At 40.6% G+C, this 13978-nt stretch overlaps 2 protein-coding genes across 2 annotated transcripts; one reads left to right on the forward strand and one right to left on the reverse strand.

The window, feature by feature from the left end:
- Positions 1-722: 722 nt before the first annotated feature.
- Positions 723-4126, reverse strand: ela2 (elastase 2). Its single transcript, XM_071371655.1, has 8 exons — positions 4059-4126; positions 3639-3727; positions 3279-3376; positions 2974-3099; positions 2480-2616; positions 2000-2145; positions 1153-1305; positions 723-803 (listed from the first exon to the last, which is right to left on the reverse strand). The coding sequence occupies exons 1-8, from the start codon at positions 4093-4095 to the stop codon at positions 786-788; spliced, it is 804 nt and encodes a 267-aa protein (XP_071227756.1). The 5' UTR covers positions 4096-4126; the 3' UTR covers positions 723-785.
- Positions 4127-10091: 5965 nt separating this feature from the next.
- ela2l (elastase 2 like) lies at positions 10092-13536 on the forward strand. The gene is made up of 8 exons (XM_071371656.1): positions 10092-10169; positions 10495-10583; positions 10934-11031; positions 11497-11616; positions 12281-12417; positions 12603-12748; positions 12982-13134; positions 13441-13536. The coding sequence occupies exons 1-8, from the start codon at positions 10130-10132 to the stop codon at positions 13456-13458; spliced, it is 801 nt and encodes a 266-aa protein (XP_071227757.1). The 5' UTR covers positions 10092-10129; the 3' UTR covers positions 13459-13536.
- The last annotated feature ends 442 nt before the right edge of the window (positions 13537-13978 follow it).

Consider the following 13978-nt stretch of genomic DNA (forward strand, 5'->3'; position numbering starts at 1 on the left):
AGACGGTGAATGCTCCTGACTGGCCGAGTTATAGTTTTGACTCAATACTACTTGCAAATCTATGGCAAGACCTGAAAATGGTTGTCTAGCAATGATCAACAACCAACGTGACAGAGCTTGAAGAATATTGAAAAGAATAATGTGCAAATGTTGCACAATCCAGGTGTGGAAAGCTCTTTGAGGCTTACCCAGAAAGACCCACAGCTGTAATCACTGCAAAATATCGCTGCAAAAAAAGTATTGACTTAGGGATGTGAATACTTATGTAAATGAGATATTTCTGTATTTCATTTTCAATAAAACTTGCAAAAATATCTGAAAACATGTTTTCACTTTGTCATTATGGGCTATTGCGTGTAGATGGGTGAGATAACATATTAATTGCATAAATTTTGAATTCAGGCTGTAACACAACAAAATGTGTAATAAGTCAAGGTATATAAATATTTTCTGAAGGCACTGTATATGGAGCCATTAATGCAAGTGAGTAAATTCCCTGCAAATTTCCAACTGATCATCATTTTGATGAAAATGAATGCAATTTGATGGAAAACATTATGAACACTTTTCAATGTTTTTGAAAATATTTGTGTTTATAAAATCTGAAAGTCCATACATGCATTTCTTTATGGTACCAGAAACTATTCTACTAACGTTTCACATAAACTTAGATTAATTTGTAAAACCATTGGGTTTTGAAAAAAGGAAACCAAAGAATGAGATATTTGCAATACATGTATTTATTTACTGACAGCTGCCCACCACGATACAACCAGATCCATCATTTAGTTGCTGGTCATCACCTGCAAAAGAGAAAAATAAAAAAGAGACAAAAAATGACTTCATATGCCAATAGGGAGTATACTTGCATATACTCCAAGGTGATAATTAAACATTACAAGTGTTTTTTTTCCATGGATAGGCTGTTCCAATATTCACACCAGCATACCACTTAAAATGCATACCCAAAATATTACTTCATTATAAATGTATATCTAGCTTGGTTTGGATACCACTTAAAACGCACAATACATTGCTTCAATCTGAGCAGTATGCAGTATAGATATTTTAGCCCTTGTGTGGCGGGAAGGGAATAAGTGTGGAAGTATGGTGGGAAGGGATATAGTGTTGAAGTGTTGGGTGTGTACTCACGTTGTTGATCCAGGAAATGTAGGCACTGACGCGGGTGAAGACGGAGGGCTTCTTGGGGTAATTGCAGCCCATGCTGGAGCCGAAGCTCACCACACCGTGAACGTCCCAGGAGCCATCAGAGTTCTGGCAGTTCAGGGGGCCACCGGAGTCTCCCTGCAGGGAAACAGAGGAACACATAGCAGTGGTAAGCTCAGGACCACAGTGTATGACTGTGTCAAATATATAGTTGACTATAACCTTGTTAAACTTTAATTTGTGGAATTTCTTAATTTCTTAGTAATGATGGACTGTCATTTCTCTTTGCTTATTTGAGCTGTTCTTGCCATAATATGGACTTGGTTTTTTAAAAATAGGGCTATATTCTGTATACTTCTACCTTGTCACACAGCATTAAGAACGAAATAAATTCCACAAATTCACTTTTAAGAAGGTACACCTGTTAATTGAAATGCATTCCAGGTGACTACCTCATGAAGCTGGTTTAAGGAATGCCAAGAGTGCGCAAAGCTGTAATCAAGGCAAAGGGTGGCTACTTTGAATTTGTTGAAGAATTTTTTGAACACTTTTTTGGTTACTACATGATTCCATATGTGTTATTTCATAGTTTTGATGTCTTCACTATTATTCTACAATGTAGAAAATAGTAAAAATAAAGAAAAACCCTTGAATGAGTAGGTGTGTCCAAACTTTTGACTGGTACTGTACATCAGATATTCTGAAACAATTCCTTTCACAAAATAAAGTATCATTATTTTTCCTCAAGTGGCATTTCTTAGCTCTAGGTCTGTTCATCACTCCATGATAGTGGAATGACAAAACATCAACAAGCTGTAGTAGCATGACTCACGTTGCAGCTAGCAAGGTCTCCATTACCACCAGCACAGACCATGCTGCTGGTAACAAGGCTGCCCCACCAGTCGGGCTTGGTGCAGTTGGTATGGCTGACCACAGGCAGGAGGGCCTGCTGCAGTGCGTCAGCGATGGGGCCTCCGGCTGAAGAGATTAACAAATTCAACAATCCGATTAGTGCCTCTATTGAATCTCATGAAATGTCAATAGTATCTTGAAGGATATGTTGAATGCTCAACGCTCATTTACAAACACTATATATTCAAAATAACTATATTTTAACTATACTCAAAATAACTACCATACTAATTAGCAATTGGTTCATCATCATTACATTTGTTTATGTAAAGTTATTAGTAGTACGTCAGAGTTTGTGGACATTCATATCACCAGCAAATGAGGATGAAAAGATGAAATAATACACATTGATATGAGAGAAAAGTGCAAGGGAAACTGATTCATGGTCAACATGACCTACTCCAGAGGCGTCCCCAGCCAGTGACGTAGCAGGGAGCATTGTGGGGCAGGACGATGCCGGAGTCAGGCAGACAGGCAGCCATGATAGAGTCAGAGAAGGTGACAGGGCTCTGAAGCTTGATCAGGGCAATGTCGTTACTGCAGAAGACATGATGAGCGACTGTATTAGAGATTAGTACACAGTCATGAATCAACCAAATGCATTAATAAAGCCCTTTTAACATCAGCAGATGTCACAAAGTTTAGGAAATATTACTAATCTCATTCACTGAGGAAAAGGCAGCACTACTTTTCTATCTCCAATTCCCAGTTAGATCACATCATGCATCCCGTCTGTACGAAAAACTTTGGCCAACGCATAGCTATGAGAATTGATCATTCATCCATAAATTATCTAACGGAAAATAGTTCAAACATATAAGCATGTGAATGTAAACAGACATGTGGCCTACAGGGATAGATATAATTTGAGGTAGAAAAAAGTGAAAACCCCACCGGATTCTGTAGGAATCCCAGAGCTCATGGACGATGATCTTGGCGGGAGTAAGAGCCATGGAACCCTCCTCGTTGTTGTTCTTCAGGTTGTGCTTGCCCAGGTACACCCTGTAGGTGTTGCGGCTGCTGTAAGGCCACAAGAGAACCCACACACAAAGGGTCAGGTCATAACACTAACAAAATGTTAAAAGTCCATAGATGATACAGTAAGTGAAGCAGTGGCGGCTGGTGCCTTTTAGATAATGAAGGAAATTAAATAAAATAAAAAGTTAATGGGATGACAATCTTGGACCCATTTGTTATACCTGATGCAGTGAGCAGCGGTCATGACCCACTGGCTGGAGATCAGAGTGGCGCCACAGGTGTGGTGGAAACTGCTACCAGACTGGTACTGAAGAGACACCTGGAGAGAACAAAGAAACAAACTTCAATGTATTTAAATTCAACACAATTCAAATAAGATTTGGTAAAGTCAATTTGAAGAAAAATACTACTTTACTACAACTTTAGGACACCCAGGGCTTGTTAATAGAGAAGGGCTTGTTAATAGAGAATGGCTTGTTATTAGAAAAGGGCTTGTTAATAGAGAAGGGCTTGTTAATAGAGAAGGGCTTGTTATTAGAGAAGGGGTGATAATACATGTAAACATGTAAAGTGGAACCTACCTGCCAGGGCCAGCTGTTCTCACGGACATCCTCTCCTCCAACCACCCTGGTGACGATAGGGGGGAAGGTGGGCAGCCCACATCCGTAGGCTGAAAAATAACGAGAAACACACACACTATACAATTACACTTTTGCATCACTGACTTACTCTTCCCAGAACATCATATTGTATGTCTAAGGTTAATTTTGAAATTGCACATTTCTACCAAAATGTGTAACTTCTGTATTTCATGTACATGATACCTATACCCAATATATTTCAACTTAAATCTGAGAGAATTTCTAAATGAAAACAAATAGGTGGTAATTTAAAATTGCATACAAAGTGGAATTATGTGTTCCCTGACAGTAAGATAAGGCGAGGGACCAACATATTGTCAAATGTTCAGCAAAATCTCAAATCTGGTCAGGATAGCTTACCACCAGCAACAAACAAAGCCAAGATCACAAACTTCATGATGACAGTTTCAGTGAATGTCAGCTGAACCTGCTCCCTTATATAGCTGAGGAGTAGTGGAAAAAAACTGTCAGGGACATGTTGCACAACATGGTGTCTAAAACCAGCCAGTAAAACCTGGAAAAAAATCTACCTTGCAGATAATGTGATTTTGGATGTTTATCTTCTCAACTGGGTTACCCAGGTTCTGTGAAATTCACAGTGTTGGAAAAGCTACTCTGAAAATATAGTTTACCAAGCTACCAATTACTTCATACTGGAAGAAGTTAAGCTATACACTAAATCTACCCTTAAGAAAAATAAAGCTACTTAGAGAAAAAAAAGTTCTCTACTTCCAAACTACTTCATGAAAACATATATCTAAATCTGAAATGTCATAGACTACAGATCATTCTGGGGTCAGACGTTAACAGCAAGAACAGATCACTCTGGAGTCAGACGTTAACAGACAGTGTGACTGTCTGTTAACGCCTATTAAACATAAAAAGTGAGAATTAGGTAGACAAAAAGTCTTTGTGTTTGAAGTGAGATTTAGGCAGGTCTGATGAAAAAGAAAGGAAATTCTTGCGTACTTCACCCATATTCTATTTTCTTTTTGCAAAGAAAGTAGTGTGTAGTTCAGTCATCGACCATGAAATAAAACATAGTACTAATATAACACTATAACAATGAACAATGCAAAAAAAAACGAACTAATATAGACTATAGACCTTATTCATTTAGTCAGGTCACTATGCAATGGCATACTAAAATGTATGAAACATACTTGTACTTTAAAGGTGCAATTTGAAGAAACAGATATTTACAGTATGTTCTTAAATTATTAGAAAACACATGTACATATGCAATCAATATTTTCTATAATGGTTTGTGATTTTTCAATGAATTTCAAAGTTACGGGCATTTCAGTATTCCGAACGACCTCCATTCCTGACATGTTAGTACCTCTGAGGTCCTCTTACTGTATATGATCATGGAAAATGGCACAAATTGCATTGGCTATTAACCAACATTGTTTTAATTATTAATAGCATGAACATTTCATTACGGTGGGCCCCATTCAACTATTTATCAGAGTGTCTAGCATTATAAACTCATTATCATATGCCTTTGTTCGAAAAAACTAAGGCAACGCCAAAAAAAGTGATACTGGTCTAGAGATTTAATGCAATAATATGCCATTTAGCAGACACATTTATCCAAAGCAACAGTGAGTGCATACATATCCGTATTGGTGGCCCCAGCAGGAATCAAACCCATGACCTTGGCATTGCTTGCACCATGAGATAAAGTGGTATTGAACTTGTTTGTTGATCTGGTTTTGTTATGACCTAGGGTGACCATGGTGCCCCCCTGAACCATCAGACTGCTGATGGAACTGGGAGATCCACACTGTGCTGAGCTTTTTCGATTTAGGTGGTCACTGCACCTACAACCGCAAGAGGCCCTCAGTCTTAACCCAAGTCAGTGCCTACATTGACTGGATCAACACTGTCAGTGTGTAATGATGTGCGCTGAGAGTCGGGAAGCAAGTTCAGGGAGTGAGGGTTTTAATAAATAAGCGCAACATAAAACAAAACACGAACACACAGAACACTGGAACAGAAACAATAACGCCTGGGGAAGGAACCAAAGGGAGTGACATATATAGGGAAGGTAATCAGGGAGGTGATGGAGTCCAGGTGAGTCTGATGACGCGCAGGTGCGCGTAATGATGGTGACAGGTGTGCGCCATAACGAGCAGCCTGATGACCTAGAGGCCGGAGAGGGAGCACACGTGACAGTAGCTCCTCCCTGATGCGTGGCTCCAGCCGCAGGACGCCGACCAAAAAGATGATCCCGAGGATCAGGAGCCGACCGGTCACCTCTGCTGAGGTGCGGGAAACCTGTCAATCTTGCTGAGACGCAGGAGCATGGCGACCTAAAATTCGGCTCCAGCCGCAGGACGCCAACCCAAGGGATGATCCCGGGGATCAGGAGTGGACCGGTCACCCCTGCTGATGCGCGGGAACCTGTCGCTGGCTGAGACCCGGGAACCTGACAGACCGGCTGAGGCAGGGGAGCCTGGCGAGCCGGGGGAAGCAGGGGAGCCTGCCAATCCGGCCAAGGCATGAAAGCCCGACGAGCCGGCGGAGGAAGGGAAGCCTGGCGATCTGGCTGAGGCATGAAAGCCTGTAGCGGCTCCAGGACCCGAAGTCATTCTACCTGACACAAAAAAAAACACTACCTGATGTTTCCCTTAGGTGAGGAGTTTTTCAGTAACGATGTGCTGAGAGTCGGGAAGCAAGTTCAGGGAGTGATTTAATAAATAAACGCAACAAACCACAAACACACAGAACACTGGAACAGGAACAATAACGCCTGGGGAAGGAACCAAAGGGAGTGACATACATAGGGAAGGTAATCAGGGAGGTGATGGAGTCTGTTACTAGAACTATGGCCGAACGCTACCTCAAGTTCACCATGATTTAGAGATGAAAATCACATCTACCACGCTGAAGGGAAGAGTCATTCATTTCCCACAGATCTTGGCCAACAACTAATGAAACACAGCTACCTATTGGGACACCAAGGTTTCTATATGGACGTTTGCTCATAAATACAATTCTAAGATAAGAATGCTGCCGCTCTTTCCTTTATGTCTTGAAACATTTTTAAATGAACCAGCATACCCATAGCATAGGCCTACACTCATACCATAAGCATGTCTCTGATTAATGAGAAGAACCTTTCCACAGTTAAGTTGTCTGGATGTCCTTTGGGTGATGGACTGCTCTTGATACACACGGGAAACTGTTGAGTGTGGAAAATATACTACTGTGCCATACCCTGTTCAAAGGCACTTAAATATTTTGTCTCGCCCATTCACCCTCTGAATGGCATACATGCACAACCCATGTCTCAATTGTCTCAAGGCGTAAAAATCCTTCTTTAACCTGTCTCCTCCTCTTCATCGAGACTAATTGAAATGGATATAACAAGTGACATCAATAAGGGATCATAGCTTTCACCTGGATTCACCTGGTCAGTCTATGTCATGGAAAGAGCAGGTGTTCCTAATATTTTGTATACTCAACATATAATGTACAGACATTTTATTATTATTAGATATGTGGACATGTGGACATGTTTTGGTGAATTAAGTAGTGATGGGCAAAATCTAGTCTTCAAGTATTTTTCATTAGAATGTGTTGAACCATTTCACATGACATTCTCGTTTGAACCCTTTTCTACTAGTCTTTACTGTAAGACAAAGGACACTATTTTAGTCAAGTATCCAACAACCTTCCAATTCTTCCATGCCCATGAATGTAGTTTTAAAGCAAAAGGCTTTGCTAAAAATTGGTTCAACACACATTCTATTACTCCACAGAGAACTATTTGGCCTTTGTGGATTTTAAAGTGATATCAATAAGGGATCATAGATTTAACCTGGACTCACTCAGTGTATAGCTGGAGAGTGACATAGAAAACCCCTTTGGACATGTTGCATAACAACCAGCCTGGAAGCAGTTAGGAAAACTTTTTTTTTTTTAAATCAACCTTGCAGATAACCTTCTTCTCAACTGTGTTTCCCAGGTTCTGTGAAATCCACAGGTGTCATGGAATAACTCCGGTTGCCTAAGTTGACTCCTAAGGAACAGTTGTCTACTAAAACAGATTTGTTGAAACAAATATTAACCAACATTATTAATTACTATCATGAACTATATACAGTGGGGCAAAAAAGTGTTTAGTCAGCCACCAATTGTGCAAGTTCTCCCACTTAAAAAGACGAGAGAGGCCTGTAATTTTCATCATAGGTACACTTCAACTATGACAGACAAAATGAGAAACAAAATCCAGAAAATCACATTGTAGGATTTTTTATGAATTGATTTGCAAATTATGGTGGAAAATAAGTATTTGGTCACCTACAAACAAGCAAGATTTCTGGCTCTCACAGACCTGTAACTTCTTCTTTAAGAGGCTCCTCTGTCCTCCACTCGTTACCTGTATTAATGGCACCTGTTTGAACTTGTTATCAGTATAAAAGACACCTGTCCACAACCTCAAACAGTCACACTCCAAACTCCACTATGGCCAAGACCAAAGAGCTGTCAAAGGACCCCAGAAACAAAATTGTAGACCTGCACCAGGCTGGGAAGACTGAATCTGCAATAGGTAAGCAGCTTGGTTTGAAGAAATCAACTGTGGGAGCAATTATTAGGAAATGGAAGACATACAAGACCATTGATAATCTCCCTCGATCTGGGGCTCCACGCAAGATCTCACCCCGTGGGGTCAAAATGATCACAAGAACGGTGAGCAAAAATCCCAGAACCACACGGGGGGACCTAGTGAATGACCTGCAGAGAGCTGGGACCAAAGTAACAAAGCCTACCATCAGTAACACACTACGCCGCCAGGGACTCAAATCCTGCAGTGCCAGACGTGTCCCCCTGCTTAAGCCAGTACATGTCCAGGCCCGTCTGAAGTTTGCTAGACAGCATTTGGATGATCCAGAAGAAGATTGGGAGAATGTCATATGGCAGATGAAACCAAAATATAACTTTTTGGTAAAAACTCAACTCATCGTGTTTGGAGGACAAAGAATGCTGAGTTGCATCCAAAGAACACCATACCTACTGTGAAGCATGGGGGTGGAAACATCATGCTTTGGGGCTGTTTTTCTGCAAAGGGACCAGGACGACTGATCCGTGTAAAGAAAAGAATGAATGGGGCCATGTATCATGAGATTTTGAGTGAAAACCTCCTTCCATCAGCAAGGGCATTGAAGATGAAACGTGGCTGGGTCTTTCAGCATGACAATGATCCCAAACACACCGCCCGGGCAACGAAGGAGTGGCTTCGTAAGAAGCATTTCAAGGTCCTGGAGTGGCCTAGCCAGTCTCCAGATCTCAACCCCATAGAAAATCTTTGGAGGGAGTTGAAAGTCCGTGTTGCCCAGCAACAGCCCCAAAACATCACTGCTCTAGAGGAGATCTGCATGGAGGAATGGGCCAAAATACCAGCAACAGTGTGTGAAAACCTTGTGAAGACTTACAGAAAACGTTTGACCTCTGTCATTGCCAACAAAGGGTATATAACAAAGTATTGAGATAAACTTTTGTTATTGACCAAATACTTATTTTCCACCATAATTTGCAAATAAATTCATTAAAAATCCTACAATGTGATTTTCTGGATTTTTTCCCCTCATTTTGTCTGTCATAGGTGAAGTGTACCTATGATGAAAATTACAGGCCTCTCTCATCTTTTTAAGTGGGAGAACTTGCACAATTGGTGGCTGACTAAATACTTTTTTGCTCCCCTGTATTTGTGTCTTGACCATTAAAAGAGTGGACAAAGAGAGGTAAAACATATGAACTAAGTCAGAACCAGTACCTCGGAATCTGCATCCGAAACTAAAATGTCAAGTGAAATGTTTATAAAAGGCTATTGGTCATTGAAAAGGGCTTTCAGACGTTTTGGACCGTAACGTAGCCTTTCAATCAAGTATCAACTCTTTAAAGGCGTAGTCCGGGATTCTTTTTTATTTTACCTTTATTTAACTAGGCAAGTCAGTTAAGAACAAATTCTTATTTTCAAGCAACATCTTCACATTAGCATACAATATGATTCAATGGCATATTACCATCACACCTGAGTCCATATATTTTTTTAGATTGTGCGGTACCGTACTTACATTATTTTATCTAGGTAATCATGCATTGGTAATCTACAATGCATGAAACATGCTGCTTTGAGAAGCTGTGAGAAAAGCTTGCCACTACACATATGTTCAATCCAAATCTTTTTGTGTTAATATTATACTTCAAGGGGAGTGGAAAAAAGGGGGGTGGGCAATTTTATCAGTGTGGCTGGGCTAGCTGTCCTTAGCTTCACCCCCAGCTTGGTTTTCAGAGTGGGCTGACTGATGAAACATTTCCCAGAATCTGTTGAAATGTTGTCTTACCTGTCAAACGTCATATACAGTAGCCTACAGTATAAAGGCATCCCTGGTGTGAAGACACATTTTGAAGATACAAACATGATGAAGTTTGTAGTCCTTGCTTGTCTGGTTGCTGCTGGTAAGGATTCTACTTATTTGTTTTACCAATAAGAACAGAACACTATACAGTAGCCTATTTCTCTTCCATCTTCAGTTAGAATATTGATAGAATGCTACATTGCTAAACCTATTGAAAGGCTTTTATAAAGTGGCATTGTAAATGAAATACATAAATGTGGATAGTGTATTCATGTATTCATTAAAAAATAATTTCTAACATAATCAAAATGATTTAAGCTCAAAATGTGACTCAACAGTGTATTGATACTATAGTAATGTATGCTAGCTAACACCAGTAGACGGAGATAATATATGAGAGTTTTGAGTGTGTTTGTGTCCAACAGTCTACGGGTGTGGCATGCCCACCTTCCCTCCTGTGGTGACACGAGTGGTGGGAGGGGAGGACGTCAGGCCCAACAGCTGGCCCTGGCAGGTACTTTACGTTAAGTCAATGCAGAACATACATAGTGACTGTGACAAAGCTATCCAGTCCTCTCAGATCTGCATAAAGTACATAGGGGGAAGAGGCTAGGCATTGATTTGTTATTGGGCAGATTTAAACAATCTTAACAGCAATGCATCAATACTAATCATTGCTTGTCAGTCATCAACAGTTGTTATCAAACATGTATCACAACCATGTTATATCTTCTGCAATCATTTATTCTGAATTGTTATTCTTATATCAGTGAGATCGAGATTTTACCACAATTAAACCTTAAAGTGTAGGGGGCTTCAAAATTGAGAAATACTAATTATTCTCTAATTTCTTGTGTCTTTCAGATCTCTCTCCAGTACGACAGGGATGGCGAGTGGAGACACACCTGTGGTGGAACTCTGATTTCAAGCGAGTGGGTCCTCACCGCTGCTCACTGCATCAGGTGAGAGGACAGTAGAATAATAATGTTTAAGAGAGGGGGGACTTACGGGCAGTCATGATGAGCAGGAAACATAAAATGGGCCACAGTTCTGAAATTCAACCTACAATGATAATGTAAAAGGAAGAAAAAGGGAAAGGGGGATACCTAGTCAGTTGTACAACTGCATGCAATCAACTGAAATGTGTCTTCCGCATTGAACACAACCCCTCTGATTCAGTAAGGTGCGGGGGGCTGCCTTAATCGACATCCACGTCATCGGTGCCCGACGAACAGTGGGTTAACTGCCTTGCTCAGGGGCAGTAGTGCTTCAATTGAAAATATATATTTTTTGTCTTTTCAACAGATAACAAGAGCATGCTAGAGAATCAAAGTTTGACAGATTATTTGAATTTGGTGAATTGGATATTCAGTGTCACTCCCTCATACTGTGTTCTGTATCTGTTCTCCTCTGTTATTCTTGAGCAGTAGCAGGACCTACAGAGTGAACCTGGGAAAGCACAACCTGGCTGAGACTGAGGAGGGTTCTCTGGCTGTTGGTGTTGCCAAGATCATCGTCCACGAGAAATGGAACTCCCTCTTCATCCGGTAGAACCAATGCTAACTTTGCTTTACAGTGGTACAGCTTAATTAGACACAAGGATGGTGAACAAGAGTAACACAGCAAAAATGGTAGTCTATGACTGAATATATAGCAGTCCAAAAGAATGAACTCTCTTATGTAGGACGGTCGGGATTACATTTCACAATTTTGATTTGTAATACAGTGCAAAAACGTACACTACAACCTTAATAACTGATTGAACTTTTCAGTTAGCATACTTATGCTAACTGCTAATTAGAAGTCTACATGCAGTGCATTCAGAAAGTATTCAGACCCCTTGACTTGCTCCAGATTTTGTTACATTACAGCCTTATTCTAAAATTGATTTTTTTAAAATTATCCCTCATCAATAGACACACAAAACCCCATAATGACAAAGCAAAAACTGAAATATCACATTTACATATGTATTCAGACCCTTTACTCCGTACTTTGTTGAAGCACCTTTGGCAGCGATTACAGCCTTGAGTCTTCTTGGGTATGGCTCAATTTCAAGTCGCATAGCAAAGGGTCTGAATACATATGTAAATAAGAATAAGGATTAGAATAAGGATGTAACGTAACAAAATGTGTAAAAAGTCAAGGGGTCTGAATACTTTCCGAATGCACTGTACGTCATGTTGACTGGTGTCTGTGTGTCTTCTGCAGTAATGACATTGCCCTTATCAAACTGGAGACTCCCGTCACCTTCACTGACTCCATCATGGCTGCCTGTCTTCCTGAGGCTGGCTTCATCCTGCCCCACAACGAGTCCTGCTATGTCACAGGCTGGGGACGCACCGTCAGTGAGTGACTGCACCTCTTGCACCATCCTCTCATCATGCTAATTAATATGCAAACTTCAAGGAAACATAATTTCCTAAATCTGGGGGACGAGTGCTCTAATTCTCTCTATTTAAAGAGTCGGACTTTAAAGGGAATATCTTTACCTGAGGTAACATGTTGTGTCGTGTTTCCCTCTCCTTAACAGCCGGAGGTGCCCTCCCTGACATTCTGCAGCAGGCCCTCTTGCCTGTCGTTGACCATGCCACCTGCTCCCAGAATGACTGGTGGGGCTTCCAGGTGAAGGACACCATGGTGTGTGCTGGAGGAGATGGCATTGTGTCCGGATGCAACGTAAGTTCCATAGCGGACCTTTGCAACAGTACCCCATAACTATGTGATTATGCAAGGCACTAGCACATAATTGCAGAAATCACAATAATGAGTGTTTAAAAGTGACACTGGGCCATCCAACATGAAGAGAGGGCCACAAATGGCCCTAGGGCCACATTTTTCAGACCCTTAGTATAGCGGAAGATAGAGCTGTACTGAACTTTTTGAATTTCTGGTTTTGTCCTTTGACACAGGGTGACTCCGGTGGCCCCCTGAACTGCCAAAATGCTGATGGAGCCTGGGAGGTCCACGGTATTGTGAGCTTTGGCTCTGGGCTGAGCTGCAACTTCCGCAAGAAGCCTACTGTCTTCACCCAAGTCAGCTCCTACATGGACTGGATCAACACTGTAAGTGCATTCAGCTACACATTGGAACACTTTGACTAGAACTGTTATTACATAACCAAACTTTCAGTCGACAACCACATTTGTGTCCACAATGATTTAGATGTAAAAGTTGCCATGGTAAAAATGTTGCTGTAAAATATTTGGAGAGAGTTTCACAGTTTTGTTGATATTTCAAGTCAAGCTGCATGATATAACAATTAAGAGACTTTTAATCTTTGTTTTACAGTATAACTACAGATGTTGTACAGTACACATGAATCATGATGAGGGCACATCTAATGTTTTTCCTTCTCATATTTTCCACAGGCCATGATGAGCAACTAAGGCAACAGAGCTACTTTTTGGGAATCCACTGTCACCATGTGGAGGGTCTGCTCGTAAATAAAACATTGAAAATAAGAACTGTGCTGTTGCTTGATTTAGTGAACAATGCTCAAATGTCATACATTGGGAAGTTACAAAATAATAAGTACTACCACACTTGATACTGAGCCACAACTTTTAAAGAAGTAACCTGAATCACACACTCAAACAAATACATTTTTGATTAGCTGATGCAGATTTTTACCAATGAGCAATAATGGCTAAGAAACATCTTGATACAATAGAAGCTAAACTATTTTCTTTGAAAGGAATGACTGTTATCGCCCTGTAGCCTATAACAAAAGACCATAACAGGGGGAGGAGCCATATCTGCCTATATGAATAACTGAGCAACAAGTTAGTATAAGACTGTGTATTCAAGAAGAAAAGTCATCAAATCCTGTTATCCGTAGTTTATAAGGAGCTATAGTTTTTATTCATAGTCATCTTTAGGTTGCATTGTGTGCTGTTTTTTAAATAC

The sequence above is a fragment of the Salvelinus alpinus genome, chromosome 28, assembly GCF_045679555.1.
Source record: "Salvelinus alpinus chromosome 28, SLU_Salpinus.1, whole genome shotgun sequence".
NCBI lineage: Eukaryota > Metazoa > Chordata > Actinopteri > Salmoniformes > Salmonidae > Salvelinus > Salvelinus alpinus.

Coding starts and splice junctions, on each gene's coding strand:
- ela2l (XM_071371656.1), top strand. CDS start 10,130: ATGATGAAGTTTGTAGTCCTTGCTTGTCTGGTTGCTGCTG. Junction 10,170..10,494: donor TGCTTGTCTGGTTGCTGCTG/GTAAGGATTCTA, acceptor TGTGTCCAACAG/TCTACGGGTGTGGCATGCCC. Junction 12,418..12,602: donor AGGCTGGGGACGCACCGTCA/GTGAGTGACTGC, acceptor TCTCCTTAACAG/CCGGAGGTGCCCTCCCTGAC.
- ela2 (XM_071371655.1), bottom strand. CDS start 4,095: ATGAAGTTTGTGATCTTGGCTTTGTTTGTTGCTGGTG. Junction 3,100..3,278: donor ACCGCTGCTCACTGCATCAG/GTATAACAAATG, acceptor GTGGCCTTACAG/CAGCCGCAACACCTACAGGG. Junction 2,146..2,479: donor TGGCTGGGGACGCCTCTGGA/GTAGGTCATGTT, acceptor TAATCTCTTCAG/CCGGAGGCCCCATCGCTGAC.